A 23,286-nucleotide genomic window follows, 5' to 3' on the forward strand; every position below is an offset into this window, starting at 1 on the left:
TAATTCTATTTACGTGTATAATTGTTATGCAATATGACACATTTTAAGTTAAAATGTGATATCTAAAAACTCATAAATCATGTAGAAAAGCAACATGTCACATATGCCGTAGAGGTCAAACAGATTACTGGTAACTATAGAAGGGAAGTTACGCCTCTGGTTTTGCTTTGGCATCTCTTTCACCACCAACCTAATGTCCCACAATGCATCTCCCCACTCACTCACACATACAGAGACACAGACTAATACATAGACTCACATGTTTATGTAGATATAGAAAGGCAGTCGTAGCATTCTTTGAGCCAGTCTATGTAGCTAAACAAGGTAGTAATGTGCAGCGTTTGGCCCTGCTCTATGAAGAAGGGTCTGTCTGTGGTTGCCACGTGTGTGAGGGCGGCACTGGAAGGGAAATGGTCCCCGGAGACAGCAGAAATATGTCATCATCCTCTGTTTCTAGTGCTGGTAGTGGACCCCTGGGACAGTTTTAAGACCAGCGTCTGCCTGAGAAGGGAGGTAATTGAGGTAAACGTATTGCTGTTCACTATATTAATGCCTTTCTTTCTTCTTCTCAGAATGCCAATCATGTTGCGTAGTTCTAACTGTGTTCTTACTGGAAAGACTCCAGCCGAGTTTGCAAAACTAAATGAGTGCCCCTTGGATCCAGGTAAGTTCTTAATATCTCAAGATTATCATACCTTTAAATTTGTATATAATTGGTTTTTTTTGTTTTTTTAAATGTGCTTATTTTTTTTTAAAACACCACATATGTAGAAAAATATATATTTTTGGCCTGTCGAGCAATACCTGAGGCTGCCCTCTGTCAGGGTAATTTTTAGTGGGCCAAGACTAAGAGATGAGCTATATGCAGCATTTAAAGTGAGTGCTGCATACAGCTCTTTAAATGGGCATTTAAAGGCCCCATTTAGAAATCTGGTGTGAGCAGGATTAAATGCCTGCTCATACAAGGGAGGCTCCTGTATCTATCAATACCTTTTGGCTCTCCAGGCTGAGCATTCTCCTCTGACTCACGCGTCAGCGTGGCATAAGCCAACCTCCTCTGCATTGTAGTAACAGGCCATGGTGACTTTTTAAGATGTAAAACCATTTTTTTTTCTACCTGTCTAACACACACTACCCTAACCACCCCCGCAATTCCCACTTCTACCCATAGAACCTACACCCAAAATGGAAAATCGGCGCGCTATTCTAAAAGTTGATTATTAAAAAAAACAAAACAAAAAAAAAGGCCAGGATATGTAAGATAAGACGTTCTGATACACTATACAGTGATCAGAGTGCATGAAGCGGTTAACACAAACTATTTGAATCTGATCGCAATGTGGATTTCCAGGCAGTTCCCCCTCCTCCCCCCAATCGGATCCAGCAAGATTAGTGTAATTTGGGGGAGAATTCAGGGGACTGCATGAGCACAGACGTTGGGAAGTGTCATTACGTCCTATCGTTGTTAAATGGCGTTCAGAACGTTATGGCATGTCCTAATGGCGGAAATTAGCTAAGCTTGAAATGCTTAAAAAAAAAAAAAAAAAAAAGCTTTGCTGCAACTGTTGACTTTAAAGGTTGCATAATTAGTTGAATTGAGGTCCACTTGTGTGTGATTAGTGTCACATGATCCAAAAATCCAACTTTTTTCTGGAAGGGCCCAGGAATTGCTAAAGAACATTTCTTAACAAACTGCATCATTGAGATCTAGGAGCCATGAAAAATGATTAAAAAAACTATAAAGATGGAAAATATAGCAGAACCACAACTCTGTTTAAGGGAGGCTTCCACAGAATGTTAGTGACTAGATATATAATCTATATAATGTCAGTGACTAGATATATAATCTATATAATTCACTGTTTAGTAAATATACCCCCTGTGAAAACATGCTTGCATTTAAAGGGACACTTCACTTCCCAAATACAAAATAAATATCACTAATATACCCTCTTGAGTTTAGCTTCATTGAGCAAACCAAACCAGGAGTAACAGGACCAGGTGGCTGGTTGCCAGGGAGCTTTTAATAAGGTTCATTTATAAAAGTTCCAATTTTAGTTGAAATATGCACTTATTGTAAAATGGGGGGGGAAAGAGGACACACTGTTCTCACTTAAAGCATTTCAATAAACTGAAGTGCCTAAGAAGCTTGAGTGTCCCTTTAAACATACAGTAAGTGTATCAGTTGAGTGGTTAAAGACCAAACATGTCTGAGAATGGCCCAGTTAAAGGGACTCTCATTGGAGTAGTCTGGGTGCCAACTCCCACTACCGTTAACCCTGCAACTGTAATTATTGAATTTTTAATAAAGTGCAATAATTACCTTGCGGGTTAAAGGGACACTCCAGGCACCCAGACCACTTCTGCCCATCGGAGTGGTCTGGGTGCCAACTCCCACTACCCTTAACCATGATAAACTGCAATAATTACCTTGCAGGGTTAACTCCACCTCTAGTGGACAGCCACTAGACAGCCACTAGAGGGCACTTCCTGGATTACAGCACAGAAAACCTGTGCTAGAGCGTCGCTGGACATCCTCACGCTGTGTGAGGACCTCCAGCGTCGCTCAATTCCCCATAGGAAAGCATTGAAAAGCATTTTCAATGCTTTCCTATGGAGACCTCTAATACACATGCGCATGCGCGGCATGGTCTCGCCCACCAGCCGATGTAATGAAGAGGAGGAGCGTCGGCGGAGGAAGAAGCAGCGACGTGGGACGTGTCGCTGCCTTTAGTAAGTGACTGAAGGGGTTTTCACCCCTTCAGCAACCGGGGATTGGGAGGTGTGAGGGTGAGGGGACCTGCAGTGCCAGGAAAACGGATTGTTTTCCTGGCACTGGAGAGTCCCTTTAACTCCTCCTCTAGTGGCTGTCTACTAGACAGCCACTAGAGGGCACTTCTGGGATTATAGCACAGATTTTCTGTGCTATAGTGTCGCTTGACGTCCTCACGCTATGTCAGGACCTCCAGCGTCGCTAAAATCCCCAAAGCAAAGCACTGAAAGCCTTTTCAATGCTTTCCTATGGGGAGGCCTAATGCGCGTGCACGGCATTGCCGCGCATGCGCATAAGGTCTCCCCCGCCGGCGGGTGTGATCAGTCTCCCTGGCCGGCTGACGTGGTGATGGGGAGGAGCGTGGGCGGACCAAGAAGCAGCGCCGAGGGACATCGTCGCTGCCTCTGGTAAGTCACTGAGGGGGTTTTGACCCCTTCAGCAACCGGGGATGGGAGGTGGGAGGGAGAAGAGACCTGCAGTGCCAGGAAAACAAGTTGTTTTCCTGGCACTGGAGAGTCCCTTTAACCCCTTAAGGACCAAACTTCTGGAATAAAAGGGAATCATGACATGTCACACATGTCATGTGTCCTTAAGGGGTTAAACCTCAGTTTGACTGACATAATTGAGTAAATTCTTGTTATCCACACATTTTATGCCTGATCAAGTAAAAAAAAAAAAAAATACTAGATCACAACTTTATCATGAAATATTGCAAGTGGAAGATAAACAATTATACGACTAAACATCAAATTAGCAAAGTCATTTCCTCAATACGTTGCTGTCCGTGATAAAACTTTTGAAAGCCAAAAAATGTTTTAATGTCTTTTAAGAATTCAAATATTTATCATGCCAAGCATTATTTAGTAGATTTGTCTTCTTGTCTTGTGCAGGGGGTTACTTTATTGTGAAGGGAGTAGAAAAAGTTATTTTGATTCAAGAACAGTTGTCCAAAAACAGAATTATTGTGGAACAAGACCGAAAAGGAGCAGTGGGTGCATCTGTAACCAGGTACGAGAGACATGCAGCTTCCAAAACTTGACCATCATTCATAATAACGTTATCTGGGCCCAAACGAGTAATACATATATTAAATGTCCAGGGTTGTATTTTCTAACTGTAAAGCTAGAGCAATTCTGTGACAAAGTGCTAAAAATGGAGCAGTTACCAAGAGAACCAATGGAATATATAATCCGATTTCTTCAAATGTAGTATTTTACTCTTGTGTGTTTCAGAGTTTGTCTTGATAAAGATTTCCAGGTTCTAACAAGCCTGGAAAAATAGCCAGTCACTCCCCAGCTTTAGCTCAACCCTTGTGGATCTGCATTACTTGATTTGTTGGATAGTTTAGTGTGAGCTGTCTTTATTCTACCATATTTCTGTGTTGTGTAGCTCTACCCATGAAAAGAAGAGCAGAACAAATTTAGTTATGAAACAGGGAAGATTTTACTTGAAGCACAACACATTGTCCGAAGATATCCCCATTGCAATTATTTTCAAGGTTAGTAAAAATCATATCTACTGTGTTTGTTTGCGGAGTTCATTGTATTTATTCATTATACCCAGATCTGTTTTGCTATAGGCCAACTCTCACTTTTAACTAGAATGTTTTATCCATAAGTTAAATTTGGAGATATAGGGAAAGGGATTGGGGTAATTAAGTAGGGACATATAGAGAACTTGGGCTGGACAGATGAACAATGAGAGAATGTAAAGTGCACACAGTGGCATGCACAGTCACCAGTGGCATATTAACATAGTGTATGTGTCATGATTGCAGTGTTTTGACCCTTACCACGTGAGTGTGCTTTCTCTAGTGCTATGTCACAGTATTTTGTTTTTTTTTGTGTTATGCACCGTGCATCTCCATCTTGAATTAAAGGAGGAGAAGCAGAAACAATGCTCTGGGTTTTCTTAATTCATTTACAGTGACTGTACTTATATCTATGACTGATAGAGACCCAGGACAGTGCTAAATACAGCACTAGATTTCTTCTTTCAATAAATGTTTTGGTATTTTCTTTTTTTTTAAATTTAATTCTTTATCTGGTCTAACCTCAGCACTAAAAGGTTACTTTAGAAAACATGAGCTTGGTGTACTTCGTCATCTGGACCGCGTAACCTAAAAAGAAAAAACAAAACAAAGAAGAAAACCAAGAAACTACAATAACTAGTTAAACTGTTGTCATCTCCAACAAAAGTTAAGCAGTCTTGTGAGGCCTTCAGCCGCAGTGTCTGTGGTCGTAGTCAGTTCTCTAGTTGAGGAGTCATTTGCCCCTGAGGTGTAAAGGGGATCACGGTGGCCGGGTCCCAGGTGTGGGTGCTTTGTCGGCGTCCAGGGGCCGTTGCAGGTACTGCCAGGCCCAGAGTGTTGAGCATGGTGGAAGCTTCTTCTACAGTTGAGATTTTGTGTGTGGTCTGGTTGTGATTAACCAGGAGGGTTCTCGATGTTGTCCACCTGTATGTCACTCCAGCCTTTCTCAAGAGTGTTGTTGCTGGGCTGAGTGATTTCCGCCAGAGCAGAGTGGGTCGTGAGAGGTCCTGGAAAAACGTCAAGGCAGCTTCTTCAAAAGAATAGGGTGTCTTGTTTTGCAGCGCTGTCAGGAGTGATCTTTTGTCGCTTGATAGTGAGCATCTGATAATAACATCTCTCATAGCTGTGGGTGGTGCTCTAGGTGACTTTGGGAGCCGAAAGATTCCATCAAAGGAAAGCTTCTTGGCCTGGGTTGGTGGCAATAGAGTTGTTACTAGGCGTCTGATGTAGTGTGGGAGCTCTTCTATTGGTATTGCATCAGGCACTCCCCGCATCTTTAGGTTATTACTCCTGGTGCGATCGTCTAGCGCAGCCAGTTGTGTGGCAAAAGCATGGTGGGTGTTGTGAATAGAGTGTATTGAGTCTCTCAGTACAGTCATATCTTGCTTTAAGTCTGTGATGTCCTCCTCTGTGGCACGGACTCTGTCTGTGGTACTTCAGCCCTAACCAGCTCCACATCAGCTGCCAGCAGCTTCTTTATGTCGGACAGCAGGTCTTTGATGTCCTGTTTGGTGGCCAAATTAGACCCATCTGTAGGGCTTGGGGCAGGTATAGACTGTATCTGTGGAGAAGGCTGCCGTGGAGGGTCCCTGTGAGTAGTAGGTAGCTGTTCAGCTTGGGCCTCACTCACTTCCGCGGCTGCCATCTTGGATTGGGCCTGACGCTGAATCATGGTCCCAATATCCCTTGAATCTTGAGGTGCTTCCGGCGCTGGTTTCTGGGATCTCCTTCCCACGTTTGCGTGCAGGTCTAGTGCTTTGGGATCGGAGGCTGGGTCTTGATCTGGTGTGCTCAGAGGCAAGAGTGGCCTCAGGAGGTCGCACAGGCTCAGGTGAGTTTGGTAGGCCGCAGACCTCCTCGTCTGTCGTTTCTGCCCAGGGCGTTGGAAGAACGGCATGTATTGGTGCCGTTTGTCGTCCGGAGGTGAGTGTTAGTGGGTATGGTGCTGGATGAGCCGGGGTTCTCTGGATTTTAGGCAGATTGTGCTACAAATCTCTGGAGCCGGGGAAGATGGCTTCTGCGGTTAAGCCCCGCCGCCTTGGTATTTTCTTTTGAGCAATATATTTGCTCCCAGTTTGGCCAATACAATATATCATGCCCCCTTCCTTTGCTAAAAGCAGCACTGTCACTTTTGTACTTACTCCTACAAACAATCGCTAATTTCTTACCTATTTTATCTACCTTTTCTTTCTTCACCCTTTATTTTATAAGTTGTTGTTTTATGCCGAACCTCCTTGTTTTAGTAGTGTTACCATACTTGGATAGACTTTGATGACATGGTCTGCAAGATTCTTTGCTCTTCATTGGACATGGACGTCCGATTCTGCCCATGGATTGCTATCAGTGCCTTAATCTTTGGAATTACTTTGATAACAGCTGTCTTTAGAGCAAGATATTTATGCATGGGCACTGTAGAATGCATTAGCCTACATGGTGCATGCTCTAGTCTAGATGATTGGTTTGTCCAGGCGGGTTGATCATGTATCTGGAGAGAAGACTCTGTGGACAGTTAAGATTATGTCACTACAGGTAAATTGAGTGATACACTGTAAAAAAGCGTGACCCTTTTGTTGTGTTTTCCCCCAAAACAAAGAACTTAATTAACATACTATTAGTATTATAATTTTAAGGTGGCGAATCATGGCATGCAGTTTATATGCTAGTTATTTGCAGTACCTCCCTTAAACCCATGCCTCTGTATTTGTTGCAGATAATTACTAATATTTGGATATTTATTTTTTGTCTCTTCTGCACATCTTGTGTCTTTCTAGAGTCAAATGAGGTTTCTATGTATAAGCCAATGATGGTATACTTTTTAAGTCCAAGTTGAGACTTCTGCAAAAGTCAAGTAAATGCTCTCATACTGTCCAAATATAATATTCATTCATACCTTCCTCGTTTCTGTCTATTCCTATCTGTTTTCTTTATTATCTTCTTACCCATGTTCCATCTTCTCTCTAAAAGTTTTTTTTCTTCTCTTTTTTTAATTTCTTCTTTTTCTGTGTCTCATTCACCCCACCAATAGCCATGGTTTGTCTCCTCCATATGTATCTCTGCATTTACGTCCTCTTTTTCTTGTCTGTATCTCTATATGATTATGCGTTAAAGGGACACTATAGTCACCTGAACAACTTTGGCTTAATGAAGCAGTTTTGGTGTATAGAACATGCCCCTGCAGCCTCACTGCTCAATCCTCTGCCATTTAGGAGTTAAATCCCTTTGTTTATGAACCCCAGTCACACCTCCCTGCATGTGACTTGCACAGCCTTCCATAAACACTTCCTGTAAAGAGAGCCCTATTTAGGCTTTCTTTATTGCAAGTTCTGTTTAATTAAGATTTTCTTATCCCCTGCTATGTTAATAGCTTGCTAGACCCTACAAGAGCCTCCTGTATGTGATTAAAGTTCAATTTAGAGATTGAGATACAATTATTTAAGGTAAATGACATCTGTTTGAAAGTGAAACCAGTTTTTTTTCCCATGCAGGCTCTGTCAATCATAGCCAGGGGAGGTGTGGCTAGGGCTGCATAAACAGCAACAAAGTGATTTAACTCCTCAATGACAGTGAATTGAGCAGTGAAATTGCAGGGGAAGAAACTATACACTAAAACTGCTTTATTTAGCAAAAGTAATTTACGTGACTATAGTGTTCCTTTAACACTCGTATAATTAGCCAACCATGTCTTTCTCCTATTTTTTCCCTTTCTCCCTCTTTCCTCCTTTGTAATATTTTCTCTCTCAGTATTCACTTTCTACACCACATCTGTCTTTGTCTCTCCTACTCATGTATGTCACTACCCCTTTCTTCATCCACCACTTCAGTTTCATTGCACCCCCTTTTAACTATACCCATTTATACATCAGTTCCTGTCTCTTCACATCCGTATTACACTTCTTCACCCTACTGGTTTTTAACCATTTTTATTCTCCTATTTGTTCTCAGTGCCACACTTGTGATATCTCTTTCTAATAAAGTAGCTGTTCCCAAATGTAATTCTACTCCTCTGATGCTTACTCCTGGACTTCTGCAGTACTTAAACACTTTATTCAGTCATTGGTGTATGAGGTTACTTAATGGTGCATGACACCCGTTACAGCAGCCTACAGGTAACTGGTGACAAATACTGTCTGGAGGCTTTTAAATGCTCTGGATGTACTTTCTGTAGAAATTAACCTTCATTGGTGTGTAAGCACTGTAAATTATTTCTGTTCACAAAAAATTCACAATGCACTGTTTTACTATTTGCTACTTTCTTATAGCAAATGTTGTATGCCTTGTAGACTGACCCATCTGCAAGGTGAATAAAGTGACTGCAGTGTGGTTTTAACAGAAGTTTATGATGAAGATACATAGACTTTTCTTTCAAATTTGTTATGAATGTGTTTGTTTTTTCTACACAAGAAAATTTAAATTAGAATTAAAATTGGGTCACTTTGTTTGAAGCCACATCTGACATTAGTCTTACCCTTTTGTCTCACTAGGGGGCAGTATTAGCTGATTAAAGTGGGACAGGCAACTGTCATGTAAACTCCACTTTAATTGGGCACTTTTGCATTTAAAACTCCAATACGATCTATTTCCAGCAAAAGCTCAATTGACCTCTTTACAAAATTCAATCCAAAATAAAGACCTAAAATACCCAAAAAATAGTGACGAGTTAACAGTGTAATCAAGCTATGTAAAAACTCTTATTTGAAACTGTCCTCTTACACATATGTACAATAAATAAATGTGATGCAGAAAATCCAATGAACTGTGTTCCATTCTATGCTGTGTATACTCTTAAGATATACTGGATTCAGAGTTCAGAATTCAGCTCTGATATAATCTCATGTATTCTAACAGAGTTGCCATTTATACGTGTGATTTTATACTTCTATCTCTTTCTCCACCTTTATGTCTTTTGACTGGATGTCTGTTTACAGAGTTCAAATTTTCTTATATATGCCATTTATATTAGAGCGGTACATATATTAGATCATAGGTCTGAATTTAGGAAGTGTTCCGTTCTGATTTATTTCATATGCATGTATGAAAGACTAAGGTTTTTATAAGTCTAACTTTGGAGTTTTATTTCAGAAATGTGCTTTACTTTAAGTTTCTAGTAGACTTGGTGTGAAAACTTTTTTTGAGTTATGAATTATTGCAAAGAGGCCATTTACAGCCAGATTGCACGTTCCAGCCTTTTCAGACATTTCTTTCCTGCCCAGCATAATTCCCTGAATCAACTCCATCTTCTCTGCCGTCTATAAACTTGTTCTAGTCTAGTTCTTCAGAGACCAGCATACAATAAATGTAGAAAGAAAAAATGTCTTTGGTTCTTAAAGGGTAATAGAGGAATAAACAAACACATATGTGCAAAATAGCTGCTTCCATCATTGGTTATCTTCAAGGCAATAGTTCATATTTACATGTCTCCCTCTACATTAGAGCAGAGCTAAGTAATAATGCTCCTATGTATTCACTACAGCTTCTATGATTCTCTTTCAACATTCTAAAATGTATGTTCACAGCTTGTATTATTCTGCTGCACTTAGACAGAGCCACAGGTGATGACATAAGAGTTGCGCTTTTTGGGTAGTATTTTGCCTTTTTTTTTTTTCTCAAGTGGTTTGTGATTCTTATTTCCACAGCCACGTGCAAGGTCCCTACAATCTTACATTTAAGTTCAGTGCTACTATTAAAAATGTCTGCTAACTCTTTGGTGTCTCTTTAGAGTGCTTGGAGTATGCTGCACGCATTAATTACTGTGAGGGAACTTTGTGGCAGGCCACTTTGGTTATTCTGTTTAAAGGGGTGAATGTAGGCTGGTGCATTCACCCCTTTAAATCTAGAAACAATTCTGCCTTAGTTTGTTAGCTGAATGTACCTGAGAATTCCTCTTTAGGCAGTGAACGGGTTACATTTCTAGCTGTGCCTCAAAGGCCTCTAAGTTGTTAACACACCTTCAGGCTCTGCATGATAATTCTCCAGAGCTGCTCCTCACAAGTGTGAGAGCTTTCACATTGGGCCGTCACTGCAGCTGTGCGTGTTCACGGCACTTCATGGCATCTTTCCCTAGATAATCCCTGCAGAGGTGCTGCTCTTTTGTTGTGGGAACTCAAAGCCTAGTTAGTTTAATAAATAAAGACGCATGAAAATACAAGAAACACACACTCTGCATTCCACCGTTGGTATAACCTTAAAGGAAAACGGTCTCTTCTCTGAAAATTACACATTTGGAAATCACATTTAACTTGTGTTAATCTTTTTGTCTGGTTCTCTGTTTTTATTTTTTTATATCTATATGAAAGATACAGTGAGTAATATCACAATACATTTCAAACCTGGTACAGACATGGCACACATTGAATTGAAGGAGGAGATGCAGAAACAATGCTCCAGGTTTTCTTAATTCATTTACAGTGACTGAAATGAGTGGCACTTATAGTGGCACTTATATCTATGACTGATAGAGAGCCAGGACAGTGCTAAATACAGCACTAGATTTCTTCTTCTTTCAATAAAAGTCTTGGTATTTTCTTTTAATCAATATATTCGCTCTCAGTTTGGCCAATACAATGTATCATGCCCCTCCCACCTCCCTCTTTGCTAAAAGCAGCACTGTCACTTTTGTACTTACTCCTACAAACAATCGCTAATTTCTTACCTATTTTATCTACCTTTTCTTTCTTCACCCTTTATTTTATAAGTTGTTGTTTTTGCCGAACCTCCTTGTTTTAGTAGTGTTACCATACTTAGATAGACTTTGATGACATGGTCTGCAAGATTCTTCGCTCTTCGTTAGACATGGAAGTCCGATTCTGCCCATGGATTGCTATCAGTGCCTTAATCTTTGGAATTACTTTGATAACAGCTGTCTTTAGAGCAAGATATTTATGCATGGGCACTGTAGAATGCATTAGCCTACGTGGTGCATTCTCTAGTCTAGATGATTGGTTTGTCCAGGCGGGACGATCAAGTATCTGGAGAGAAGACACTGTGGACAGTTAAGAATTATGTCACTACATGTAAATTGAGTGATACACTGTAAAAAAGCGTGACCCTTTTGTCGTGTTTTTCCCCAAAACTTATATTTTATAAATAATACAAAAAAAATTGAAGCAATATAATTTTCCAGATAGCACAACAAACAGAATCAGAATAGAGATGTCATAAGTGAAAAAGTGACACAACCCTTTTCTTAACATTGTTAGCGTAAATAACTGCTGAACAGTGAGTAGCATACATGGGAAAATAATGTGTGCATCTATGATCTAGCTAATTACTTCTCTATCTTAGAGCAAGGCTTGACACAATTAGGATTCAGGATGTTTGTTATAGATCGATCAATCCTGATACTATATGTACCCTTTATAGGCAAATTAAAAAAAAAAAAAAAAAAAAAAAAAAAATATATATATATATATATATATATATATATATATTTATTATATATACTTTTCAGTGACATATGGCCATCTGGTTCCAAACTTTGTCATGCCCTGTCTTTTTTCTCATCTAGAGATGTGGAAATTGGCTAGCATAGCACACAGTTTAAACCTTATAAAAGTTCTAACCACTATACTGTAGATGATTTTAAGATAACAAAACTTTAATACTAAATATCTTTATTTAAATATTGATCGACTTTAGTGTAACTGTCTTAATATGTATTTTGGATGTAGTGGAACTTGCAATATTTGGGTAATCCAGAACCTGAACTCTCGGCTTGAAGCCTCTCTACTAATCTATGCATTTATGTTTTGTCTTGTAATGCTTTGTGTATGTCTCACTGCATTGTATAACAAGGTGTCTATCCAAATCCTCACAATAATAGGAGAACTACATGTCTGTTTGTATTGTGATTCTTTCAAAAATCTTTGTAAATAAAAACCTCCTCTAATGAAATCAAGATGTCTGTTGAACTTTCTGTAAGTTATGCCAAAAGTAATTTTAAATCCCTTTTATATATTTTATTGTAGAAAACTGTATTTTTTTTTACAATCCATTTTATTTAACCTCCAGGACTAAAATGAAAATTGTACAGCCTTTATTTTTCTTTTCCTTTTTTTTTTTTTATTAATCGTAATAGCTTTGCTTGGGTTAGCTCATTGTGTTACCAGATGGGTTTTTTTAGTTTGAGTCGAACCATTGCCTGGAAGTAATACTACCAAATTGAACCAAATTAGCATAAGCAAATGTCAAAGAGTGAGCACAAAGACTATGGTATGCATGTCTTTTCTTCCCATAGGCGATGGGCGTTGAGAGTGACCAAGAAATCGTGCAGATGATTGGTACAGAGGAGCATGTGATGGCTGCTTTTGGGCCCAGTTTGGAGGAATGCCAGAAAGCACAGATCTTCACACAGATGCAGGTGCCTCTATTATTACTTTTAACTGTTAATCATAAATAGCAGATCTTTGGAATGTTGGACTTTATCAGGACTTTGGCCTTCACCCAGATTTTAGGTATCTGTTTACAAAATCAGATTTTTAGAATCTTGGGAGGAGGCCACCAACACAAAGCAATGGTCCATGGGGAGACCACCCCAATTACATAGCTTTGTACATTGTGCTTAGCACGGGATAAAGTTTTATATATGTGTTTTTTCTTTTGATGTCTTAGAATGGCTCAGTGCCTGATGGGCTGAATGCCACAGATGGTTTAATTTACAATGAGACATTAGCTGATTTAACCATGTAATAGAAAGCAAGATTTGAACTAGTGTTTATTCGAAAGAAAGAACGAAAAAAAAAATATATCAAACGTTCCTTTTCATCCTTGTAAAATGTTTGCACCACCTGCATAGAAATAATAAGAGATTTGGGTTATGTAATATGGCAAAAGTGTAATTAAAACTTAAAGCTGCTCTGTCCATTAAATTTTTTTTTTTTTTTTTTAAACTTGGAATGTCCAAAACACAATTTTTATGCACTTATTTAAATACAGGTTTTGTTTTTTGTTGCAAAGCTATACCATGGGAACAGTAAAAGACTACTTTTCCTTATCTATAGCCTGGAGGTTGACAAAGGGTGGAACATTAATCAAGCTCTAAATCCTTTTGTCATTGGACATCTTGTTAAATACTCACCTCCTTCTAGTGCTACATAATTTCCGGGATCCTCTGTGTTGACTTGCGTAATCACACAGGTCCATTAGGAGCCTCAACATGCACGTTATTTGACATCACAAGCTATTGCTTCCTCTTTAGCCTAAGCAGCACAGAGGGATGGGCTGCGCTGTACCTCATTTAGTTTTAAAAATGGGATAACGCTGAATGGCACTGGGGACTCCAGACTCTATAACAACTTCAATGAGATTAAGCCGTTATAGTGCCTACAGTGTCCCTTTAAGGTGCTGCCAAACATAAACTGGTGAAGTATGTTCCAGCTAAACATCTTTCATTATGTTTTCATGAATACAAAACTCTGTGAAACTGCAGGAAGTGTCTCTAGTGGCTGTCTGGTAGACAGTCACTAGAGGTTGTCTTAATTCTGTAATGTTAACATTGCAGTTTCTCTGAATGTTTGTAGCTTCATGGCAAAATAGAGAGGGACACTGCACTCAGACCACAAATGCCCAATAAATTTTTTTTTAAAATAAAGGTTTACCTTCTGATACAGCAACTAAAGCATCCATATTAGAATTCATTTTTATTTGCTGCCACCCTCCTGTTAACATACATTTTGTGTACAGGAGGGTGGTTTGCTCAGGGGCTGGCTGAGGTTGATGGTAGTGTGGGATATAAATGTGTAACATGTGCTTTTTGGCTTCCTGAAAAAAAAAATATCCTGTTTGCTTTGAGAGTATCTGATTGAGATATATATATATATATATATATATATATATATATATATATATATTATCTCTCAATCAATTTTATTTATTTTTACCCATTGTGACTTTTTCACATTGTGATTGTTCGTGGTTCCACATAACAGAGGAAAGGTTTGTGGAAGGCATCTTTGGGTCTGTCACAAATCTCAAAACAAGATGGGTAAATCCCATCAACACTGAGGTTCAAGTAGCTGATCATTGATACAAGCAGATAAAGTTTAAAGCCCAAGTGGAAAATGGATACAAGCAGATTAGTTCCTGAATACATTGTCCCTAACCAAAGATGAAAAGACAGATATCCAGTCTATTAGGACAGTGTAGATGTAGACAGCAGGGCATTGTATGTACAAGGCAATAAAAAATATTGGCTTTCATTTTTTAAGTTATTTTGCACCTCATTGTTTTGGGCATGGACCCCATATTTAACATCTATGTATGTGTATACTGCATAAAATAATCTGGTATCATTTTGTTGACTGTCATAATATTTTCCGGTCAAAGACAGTGTTACTAAACCAATCTTGCCTGATTGTTTAATTTAAGATCTTGATAACATTTGACTGTTGGCCTGAGTGCTCAACTCATTGTTTTTGTCCATTTCACTTGTTTAATCCACTCCAGAGTTTGAACTGTGTTACAGTATGCAGGGACCTTGTGTGATGAGCTCTGATGTATGTTGCTTTTCTTTGTTTTTAGATGCATTTTTTTTCTCTTAACTTTACAGGCTTTAAAGTTCATTGGTAATAAAGTTAGAAGGCAAAGAATGTGGGGAGGACCGAAGAAATCTAAGGTTGATGAAGCACGTGAGCTTTTGGCCTCAACAATTTTAACTCATGTCCCAGTAAGTATCATCATTTTCCCCCCAGGTTTGTCAAACTATTAGAAGCAGTTTGACAAAATCAAGGCTCTCCACATATCCACAGTTTGCACCCTTTTCTGCTTCATCCAACCTGTATGGCCGTGATTGGCAGAGAGTGCAAAGGGTGGCTTAGCAGATAACTTGCCTGGTGTTTCTGATCTGGACCGTCGTTTATAAGTTGTCAGTTGGTCTTACTTTTATTTTACACCCAAGCAATGTGGTAAATATAAATGCCATAAAGTTTGGTATTAATATATTGTTGATTTTATGTATGTTGTTTTAATGTTTTTTATTTTTTTTATTATGTTAGGTTAAAGAATTCAATTTCAGGGCAAAATGCATTTATATAGCTGTGATGGTCCGCAGGGTGATATTGGCTCAAGGAGAAAACAAAGTAGATGATCGTGATTACTATGGAAACAAGCGATTGGAGCTGGCGGGACAAGTAAGTAATTTTTTTTAATTGACCCATACAATAAAACAAAACCAGCCATCCATCAGGTAACTGCCGCTTATTGAATAGTGTGAGTAAACTCCCCATGAACTTCAATAGGGAATCTTCAGTCTGCTAAAATTTACTGGGATGTTTCACAATATATGTCAGAGTCCACGCAAACAACTAACCACGCAGTCTTCAAAGGCAGAAATGGCATAGAGAAGGTCTGTACATACACATTGTCTGCAAAGTTTCTTGCTACTGGATGCTGACAACAGTCATCAAGTAGATTCAATAACTCAATCTTTTAAGTGTGGAGTTCCTAGTGGCTGCCTTTCTGATGTCTGCTAATAGGAGTGGGCATTGCCAAATGTAAATAGTGCTATTTCTCAGAAGTCAAAGGGATTTCGATGCTTAGACTAGGCCTTTCAAAGGGACACTAAGCACCAAAACAGCATAAGCTTAATGCTTCAGTTTTTGTGTATAAATTATGCCAGCAGTTTCCAAACTGTGTGCCACAGTGCCTTTGGCACTGGCACACAGGGACGCTGCAAAATGTTTCCGCTGTGCTAGGATCGTAGCACCAGAAAACATTTCTGCTGAACACGGCCTGGTCTGGTGTCGAGGCCTATTATGACCACAACCGATCGTCTTTAGTGTCAGCAGACATAGAGGAAGTGACAGCCTGCTTAATGCAGAGAGACGGTGCGGGATGGAGAGGAGGCAGCTTCAGTGGGAGCATGAGGGGAGAGGAGCACGAAGAGCTGTTCCACACCCCTCACTCCCACCAGCCAGCAACAGGACCGTTACTCCAAGCAAGCCACCCTCCTGGACAGAAAAGATAAATTAGCAGGAAGGTGGCTGTAGATATAAAAAAATATCACTTGTATGTGTTTATGTGTATGTCAGATTGTTTGTGTATCTTTGTAAAGATGTGTGTATGTGTCAGGGTGTGCATCTAAGTGTGTTTGCATCTGTTTGTCAGGGTGTGCATCTTTATGTGTATATATGTCAGTGTGTGTCTGTCTGTGTGTGCACACACATCTGTGTCAGGTGTGCATGTGTTTTTTTTATGTCTGTGTGTATCTGTGCCATGGTGTGTGCACGTGTCAGTGTTTGTGTGTCTTAGGATGCATGTATATATGTGTCAGTGTGTTTGTGTGTGTGTGTGTGTGTGTGTGTGTGTGTATATAATGTGTGTGTGAATGTGTATGTATATCTGTGTAAGTATGTATGTGCATACATTTAAGCATGCAAACACACTCCTGCAATCTAACACAAATATTACATACACACTCCTCTGCACTCAAACGCCAAACTTATATACAAACACACCCCTTCACTCAAACACCAATACTACACCCAAATGTACGGTAACATTTAAAAGTGAACATTACATACAAACACTCCCCTGCATTAAAACACTACAATTATATACAAGCAACACTATACATTATACTAAAGCTCCAGTAAATGCCACAGCACTGTACAGATATACAACCTAAAAAAAATGTGTGACTTGGGGCACCTTGGAAAAATATTGAAATATTAAAGGGACACTATAGGCACCCAGACCTCTATAGCTAATTGAAGTGGTCTGGGTGCAGTGTCCCTATTGTCCCCAAGTCTGCCCTTAGTGGCTGTCTACCAGACTTCCGGAATCATAACAGACTTTTGGTCCATTATCTGCATGAGGACCTCCAGCGTCAGATTTTTTTTCCCCATAGGAAAGCATTGATTCAGTGCTTTCCTATGGGGTGGTCTAATGTGCGTGTGGCATTTGCATGCACATTAGACCCTGCTTGTCGCGGGATGGAAGAGGGGGCGCTTGGTTAAGGGAAGTAAATAAAGGGGTTTTAACCTTTTATTTACTGGTGGGGGTGAGGGACGGTGGAGGCAGAGGGATCGGTAGTGCAAGGAATACAGCTTTGTATTCCTGACACTACAGTATCCCTTTAAGGGAGCCTTGAACCTAAACGGTTCTAGAACTACTGGATTATGCCCCTTTAGTCTCACTGCTGATATATGCCAATTTGTAGTTAAATCACTTTAGTTATTGATTATGCAGCGCTAGCCACATCTCTCCCGTCTGTGATTCAAACAGCTTGCATGAAAAAACGGTGCTGTCTTACTTTAGATGTTATTACCTCCTGCTCATTTAATTGAACTTTAATCGCAAACATTAGACTGTTGCAAGCTATTAGCAGAGCAGGAGATAAGACTTTCTAAATTAAGCATTATAATTCCCAGATTTTTTTTTTTGTATCATGATATAAATTCAGAAGTTTATTAATGACACAAAGGTGAGTTATGATTATGCTGCACTCTGTCTTTATTTCTCCCAGCAAGACATAAATGTTTTTGTATGTGTGGATATATATGGATATCTATATCTCTCTATAATATATATATATATATATATATATATATATATATATATATATAGTGACAAAAGTACTCCTTTCCCTTGGTACCTTGTCCTGGGATTGGGGTGTTACACACAGTCTTTTCTGGCTTTAGAGACACTTCACACGCTGGATGAGGTAAATTAACTTGCTCTTTTATTGAGGTTCCAAAATAAATGCACAGTAAGGTATAAAGGTAACAAAAATATATAAAACAAAAGCCTTGCTCTTCTGAGCACTAACTAAACAAAATAATCAGCTAACTGGGTTGGATGGCTTGTCCATTTCCCAACATAAACATAAGCATAAACAACCTTACTGTTTCAGGGTTTCCACTCACAGAAACCAAACACAATCTCCCTCCTTCCTTGGCAGGGGAGTACTTAATAGCACCGGTAATTGGCAATCCTTTTCAGGTGAGTTAAATTAGGATTCAAACTCTGGAACTGGACTTCTCACCTGTAGGTTCCAAGCAACTTCCAAAATGTGGAGTGGAGCACTGGCCCACCCTACTCTCCAAGTACTCCACCCCAGGGCCCAAATATACACATATTTAAAGTGCAACATTCATTATAACATAACACATTTCCCTGGGGCTAATTACACAAAGTAGGAACCTTGCAAAATCTGGGGAGGTATATAGATTCCCTCCAGCACAATTCCTTGCTTTCGGTCACACATCCTCCCCCCAGCTCAGACCTATTGGGTCGAGCGACCATGGACATCAGCGAGTGCATCCGCGAAAGACCATCTGCATTTCCCTGTTTACTCCCAGCCCTATGCTCTATGGAGAAATTATAGGGTTGCAAGCTAAGGAACCAGCGGGTTACTCTACTATTTTTCTCCCTGTTTTGGCTCATCCAAGTAAGGGGTGCATGGTCTGTCACTAGTCTGAATTTTCGTCCCAAGAGATAGTATTTAAGTGTGTCTACTGCCCACTTTATAGCCAGACACTCCTTCTCAACAATGGAATAGTTTATTTCTTGGGGATTAAGCTTCCTGCTTAAATATAATATGGGGTGCTCCTCACCCTGAATTTCCTGAGAGAGAACAGCACCTAGTCCTACATCAGAGGCATCTGTCTGTAAAATAAATTCTTTAGAAAAATCAGGTGTTACCAACACTGGTTGGGCACAAATGGCTTCTTTAAGCTTTCTGAATGCTTGTTCAGTCTCTGGGGACCATTTTACCACTACTGGAGCATTAGCTTTAGTAAGGTCAGTTAATGGGCTTCCAATTGTAGCAAAATTGGATATAAATCTCCTGTAATAGCCAATGAGGCCAAGAAATGTTCTCACCTGTTTTAGTCAGAGGTCTCGGCCAATTTCGTATGGCTTAAATTTTAGCAACTTGGGGTTTCACTAGTCCCCTACCAATAGAGTAGCCTAAATATTTTGCTTCCTCTAGGCCAATCGTACACTTATTGGGGTTAGCAGTTAAGCCAGCATTTTGTATTGAGTTAAGGACAGCCTGTACTTTTGGAAGGTGAGATTCCCAATCCTCACTGTGTACTACAACATCATCCAAGTATGCAGCTGCATAGCGCACATGCGGCTTTAGTATTCTGTCCATCATTCTTTGGAATGTGGCAGGGGCACCATGCAAGCCAAAAGGCAAAACTCTGTACTGAAATAGGCCATCAGGAGTAGAAAATGCGGTCTTTTCTTTTGCTCGCTCTGTGAGTGGTACTTGCCAATAACCTTTGGTTAAATCTAGTGTAGTGAGGTACCGAGCTCTCCCAAGTCGTTCTACTAGCTCATCAACTCTAGGCATGGGGTATGCATCAAACTTAGAAATAGCATTCAGTTTGCGATAATCATTACAAAACCGTACTGTATTATCAGGCTTTGGTACCAGCACAATTGGACTGCTCCAGTCACTTTGTGACTCCTCAATGACTCCAAGATCTAACGTTTTCTGGGACTGGGGAGAATACCTATTTATTTAATCTAATAAACTCCTTAACTTCCCTTGTCTGGTGTATTGACAGGGTCTCTGAGATATTTACTTCGGGGTCAATATTACACTTATCAGGGAAGGTTGAAGCCTCTGTAGTAACCAGAACTTCCCTTTCTTTCCATGGTTTTAGCAAATTGACATGGTATATTTGCACTTCCTTTCTTCTGCCTGGTTGCCTTACTTTATAATTTACCTCTCCTACTCTTTCAATAATCTCATATGGCCCATGCCAAGTTGCCAGGAATTTGTTCTCTACTGTGGGAACCAGGACTAATACTCTGTCTCCTGGTTGAAATACTCGAATTCTAGCATTCTTATTATAGCTATTCTGCTGATTTTGTTGAGCCTTTTGCATGTGTTCTCTGACTATTGGCATAATGGCTTCAATACGTTCCTGCATCTGAGTTATGTGTTCTATTACACTGCGATGTGGGTTTGCTTCTTGTTCCCAAGTTTCCTTTGCTATGTCAAGTAATCCCCTGGGGTGTCTGCCATATAATAATTCAATAGGTGAGAAACCCGTAGAAGCTTGGGGTACTTCTCTAATGGCAAACATTAAATAGGACAACAGAAAGTCCCAGTTTTTCCCATCTTTATCAGTTACTTTGCGCAGCATAGCTTTTAACGTTTTATTAAATCGCTCAACCAAACCATCGGTTTGTGGGTGATAAACAGAGGTTTTGAGGTGTCTAATGTGAAGGAGCTTGCAGAGTTCCTTTGTAACCTTGGACATGAATGGAGTACCCTGATCTGATAGGATCTCCTTGGGAATCCCAACCCGGCTAAACATCATCATTAACTCTTTAGCAATGGACTTTGCTGAGGTTGTGCGCATAGGTATTGCCTCAGGGTAACGGGTAGCATAGTCTAGTACTACTAATATATACTGATGCCCCCTACTGGATTTTACCAGAGGTCCCACAAAATCCACAGCAATACGTTCAAAAGGCACTTCAATAACAGGCAAGGGTACTAAAGGGCTACGGTAAGCCGTAAAGGGCGCAGTGACCTGACATTCAGGGCATGACGAACAGTAGTTCTTGATAGCTGCGATTACTCCAGGCCAATAAAATCTCCTCAAAACACGCTCTCTTGTTTTGTCAACCCCTAGGTGACCCCCCAAAACATGGCTATGTGCAAGGTTTAACACAGTGCGCCAATAGGCTTGTGGTACTAACAGCTGCTTTGTAATAACGGACTCTTTTTTCTCAACTCTGTACAACAGATCATTATCCACTTCAAAATAAGGGTAAGTAAGAGAATTCCCTGGATTGACAGGGGATCCATTCCTTATAGAAATATTATTCCTGGCTACCAATAATGTTGGGTCAGACCACTGTGCACTTCTGAAGTTACCAGGCCTAACCTCTAAATCAGCTAACTCTATATCTGGTTCAGAGCTTCTAGAAGGTCCCGCATTAGTTTGTTCTGGGTTTTCACCAACTAATGTTTTTATAGGGGAATGCTGCATATTGTTAGGCTCATCATCATGATCTCTCTCATCTGCCAGAGTATTTGCAAAAGGAAATTCATCATTCGGTTCACCTGATGTGTTTTCAAAACATGCCCATAGGTCTAGAAAATGGGGAAAATCCCTTCCAATAATCATCTCATGTGCCAGTTTTGGTACCAGCCCCACTCTGCAGTTTACAGTACCACACTGGGTTTTAACAAGTATATCTGCAGTAGGGTAGTTATGTATATCCCCGTGCACACAAGCAATATCAACTTTTCCAGAGTTAACAATATGAGTATCCTGTAATAAGGATTGATCTAGAAGGGTAACCATACTCCCTGAATCTAGCAATGCCTGTATATTTTTTCCCTCCACATTCAGGGTACACCCAGGGTGACTATTCAAATAACCATTTTTTTCCACAGAACATACAACCTGTGAATAAAGTGCAATTCCTTCCCAATTATTACCAAAATTACACTCCATTGGTTCAACATTTTCAGGACAGTCTTTTGCAATATGTCCAAAGTTTTTGCATTTAAAGCATTTTATACCATAATTAGTACTTTTTGATTCATTTGTAGGCTCTTCCCACCTCCCAAAGTCTTTTTCTCTTTTAACAATGTCTCTTGGGTAATAAAACCCTGTTCTCTCACCAAAAGACTCCCTTTTCCCTGGAACAGTCTTACCAGATTTGCTGGGGCTGTAGGTTTTCAGATTCTTGGGTCTCTCTTGGCCAGGAGGTTGAAGCAGTTCTCCCGCTGCTATATACCGTTCAACCAATTCAACCAATTGGTCTGCTGTTTGGGGATTGCTCTGACTGACCCACCGACGAAGTCCAATAGGTAAGCCTCTTAGGAATCTTTCCATCACCAGTTGCTCCACAATGCGGCTGGGTGAGTTGATCTCTGGCTGCAACCATTTTCTGGCAAGGTGTATCAAGTCAAACATCTGTGAACGAATCGCTTTATCCAGGCTGTAAGTCCACGAATGAAATCTCTGGGCACGGACGGCTGTTGTCACCCCCAGGCGTGCCAGTATTTCTGCTTTCAGCTTCTTGTAGTCACTGGCTTCCGCTGGTTCCAGATCATAGTATGCTTTCTGGGATTCACCAGTAAGAAATGGCGCTAGCAGACTTGCCCATTCCACTTCAGGCCAACCTTCTCGCTCAGCGGTTCGCTCAAATGCCATCAGGTAGGCCTCTACATCATCTGCGGATACCATCTTTTGCAAGTAGTGACTCACTCTGATCACCTTTGGACATTGTGGTGATTCTGTGGCATCCCTGGCCAGCCTTTGTGATAGACTCTGGATCTCCTGCTGTATGATACATGTGGCATGCTGCTGCTCCTCTCTGAGCAATTGATGAGCTGCTGCCTGTGTTGCTTCAACTTGCTTGAATAAAGCATCTGTATTTTCCTTTTGAGCCAGTACAAGCTGCTGCAGTATTGAAATGCTCTCTTGCTGTATTGCATTAGTTTCTGCAGTCCTCCTGTTTGTCTCTTGCTGTACAGCAGTGGACTGGAGCAAAGCTTTCATGACATCCTCCATTTTCTCAGCAGTCTCTTTCTCCCTACTTACAGACTTTGCCGTGTGCTGCCCGCATTCTCTCACCATATGTGACAAAAGTACTCCTTTCCCTTGGTACCTTGTCCTGGGATTGGGGTGTTACACACAGTCTTTTCAGGCTTTAGAGACACTTCACACGCTGGATGAGGTAAATTAACTTGCTCTTTTATTGAGGTTCCAAAATAAATGCACAGTAAGGTATAAAGGTAACAAAAATATATAAAACAAAAGCCTTGCTCTTCTGAGCACTAACTAAACAAAATAATCAGCTAACTGGGTTGGATGGCTTGTCCATTTCCCAACATAAACATAAGCATAAACAACCTTACTGTTTCAGGGTTTCCACTCACAGAAACCAAACACAATCTCCCTCCTTCCTTGGCAGGGGAGTACTTAATAGCACCGGTAATTGGCAATCCTTTTCAGGTGAGTTAAATTAGGATTCAAACTCTGGAACTGGACTTCTCACCTGTAGGTTC

The 23,286-nt window shown here is 40.2% G+C and overlaps 1 protein-coding gene across 1 annotated transcript in view; it reads left to right on the forward strand.

Moving 5' to 3' along the window:
• Positions 1-23,286, forward strand: part of POLR3B (RNA polymerase III subunit B) — a 153,378-nt gene that overhangs the window by 35,955 nt on the left and 94,137 nt on the right. The window contains exons 7-12 of the mRNA XM_063447777.1: positions 573-664; positions 3,664-3,781; positions 4,163-4,271; positions 12,538-12,660; positions 14,848-14,964; positions 15,293-15,427. Coding sequence (XP_063303847.1) covers positions 573-664; positions 3,664-3,781; positions 4,163-4,271; positions 12,538-12,660; positions 14,848-14,964; positions 15,293-15,427 — 694 coding nt within the window. The remainder of the gene's footprint in view (positions 1-572; positions 665-3,663; positions 3,782-4,162; positions 4,272-12,537; positions 12,661-14,847; positions 14,965-15,292; positions 15,428-23,286) is intronic.

Source organism: Pelobates fuscus, chromosome 3 (genome assembly GCF_036172605.1).
Source record: "Pelobates fuscus isolate aPelFus1 chromosome 3, aPelFus1.pri, whole genome shotgun sequence".
Lineage (NCBI taxonomy): Eukaryota > Metazoa > Chordata > Amphibia > Anura > Pelobatidae > Pelobates > Pelobates fuscus.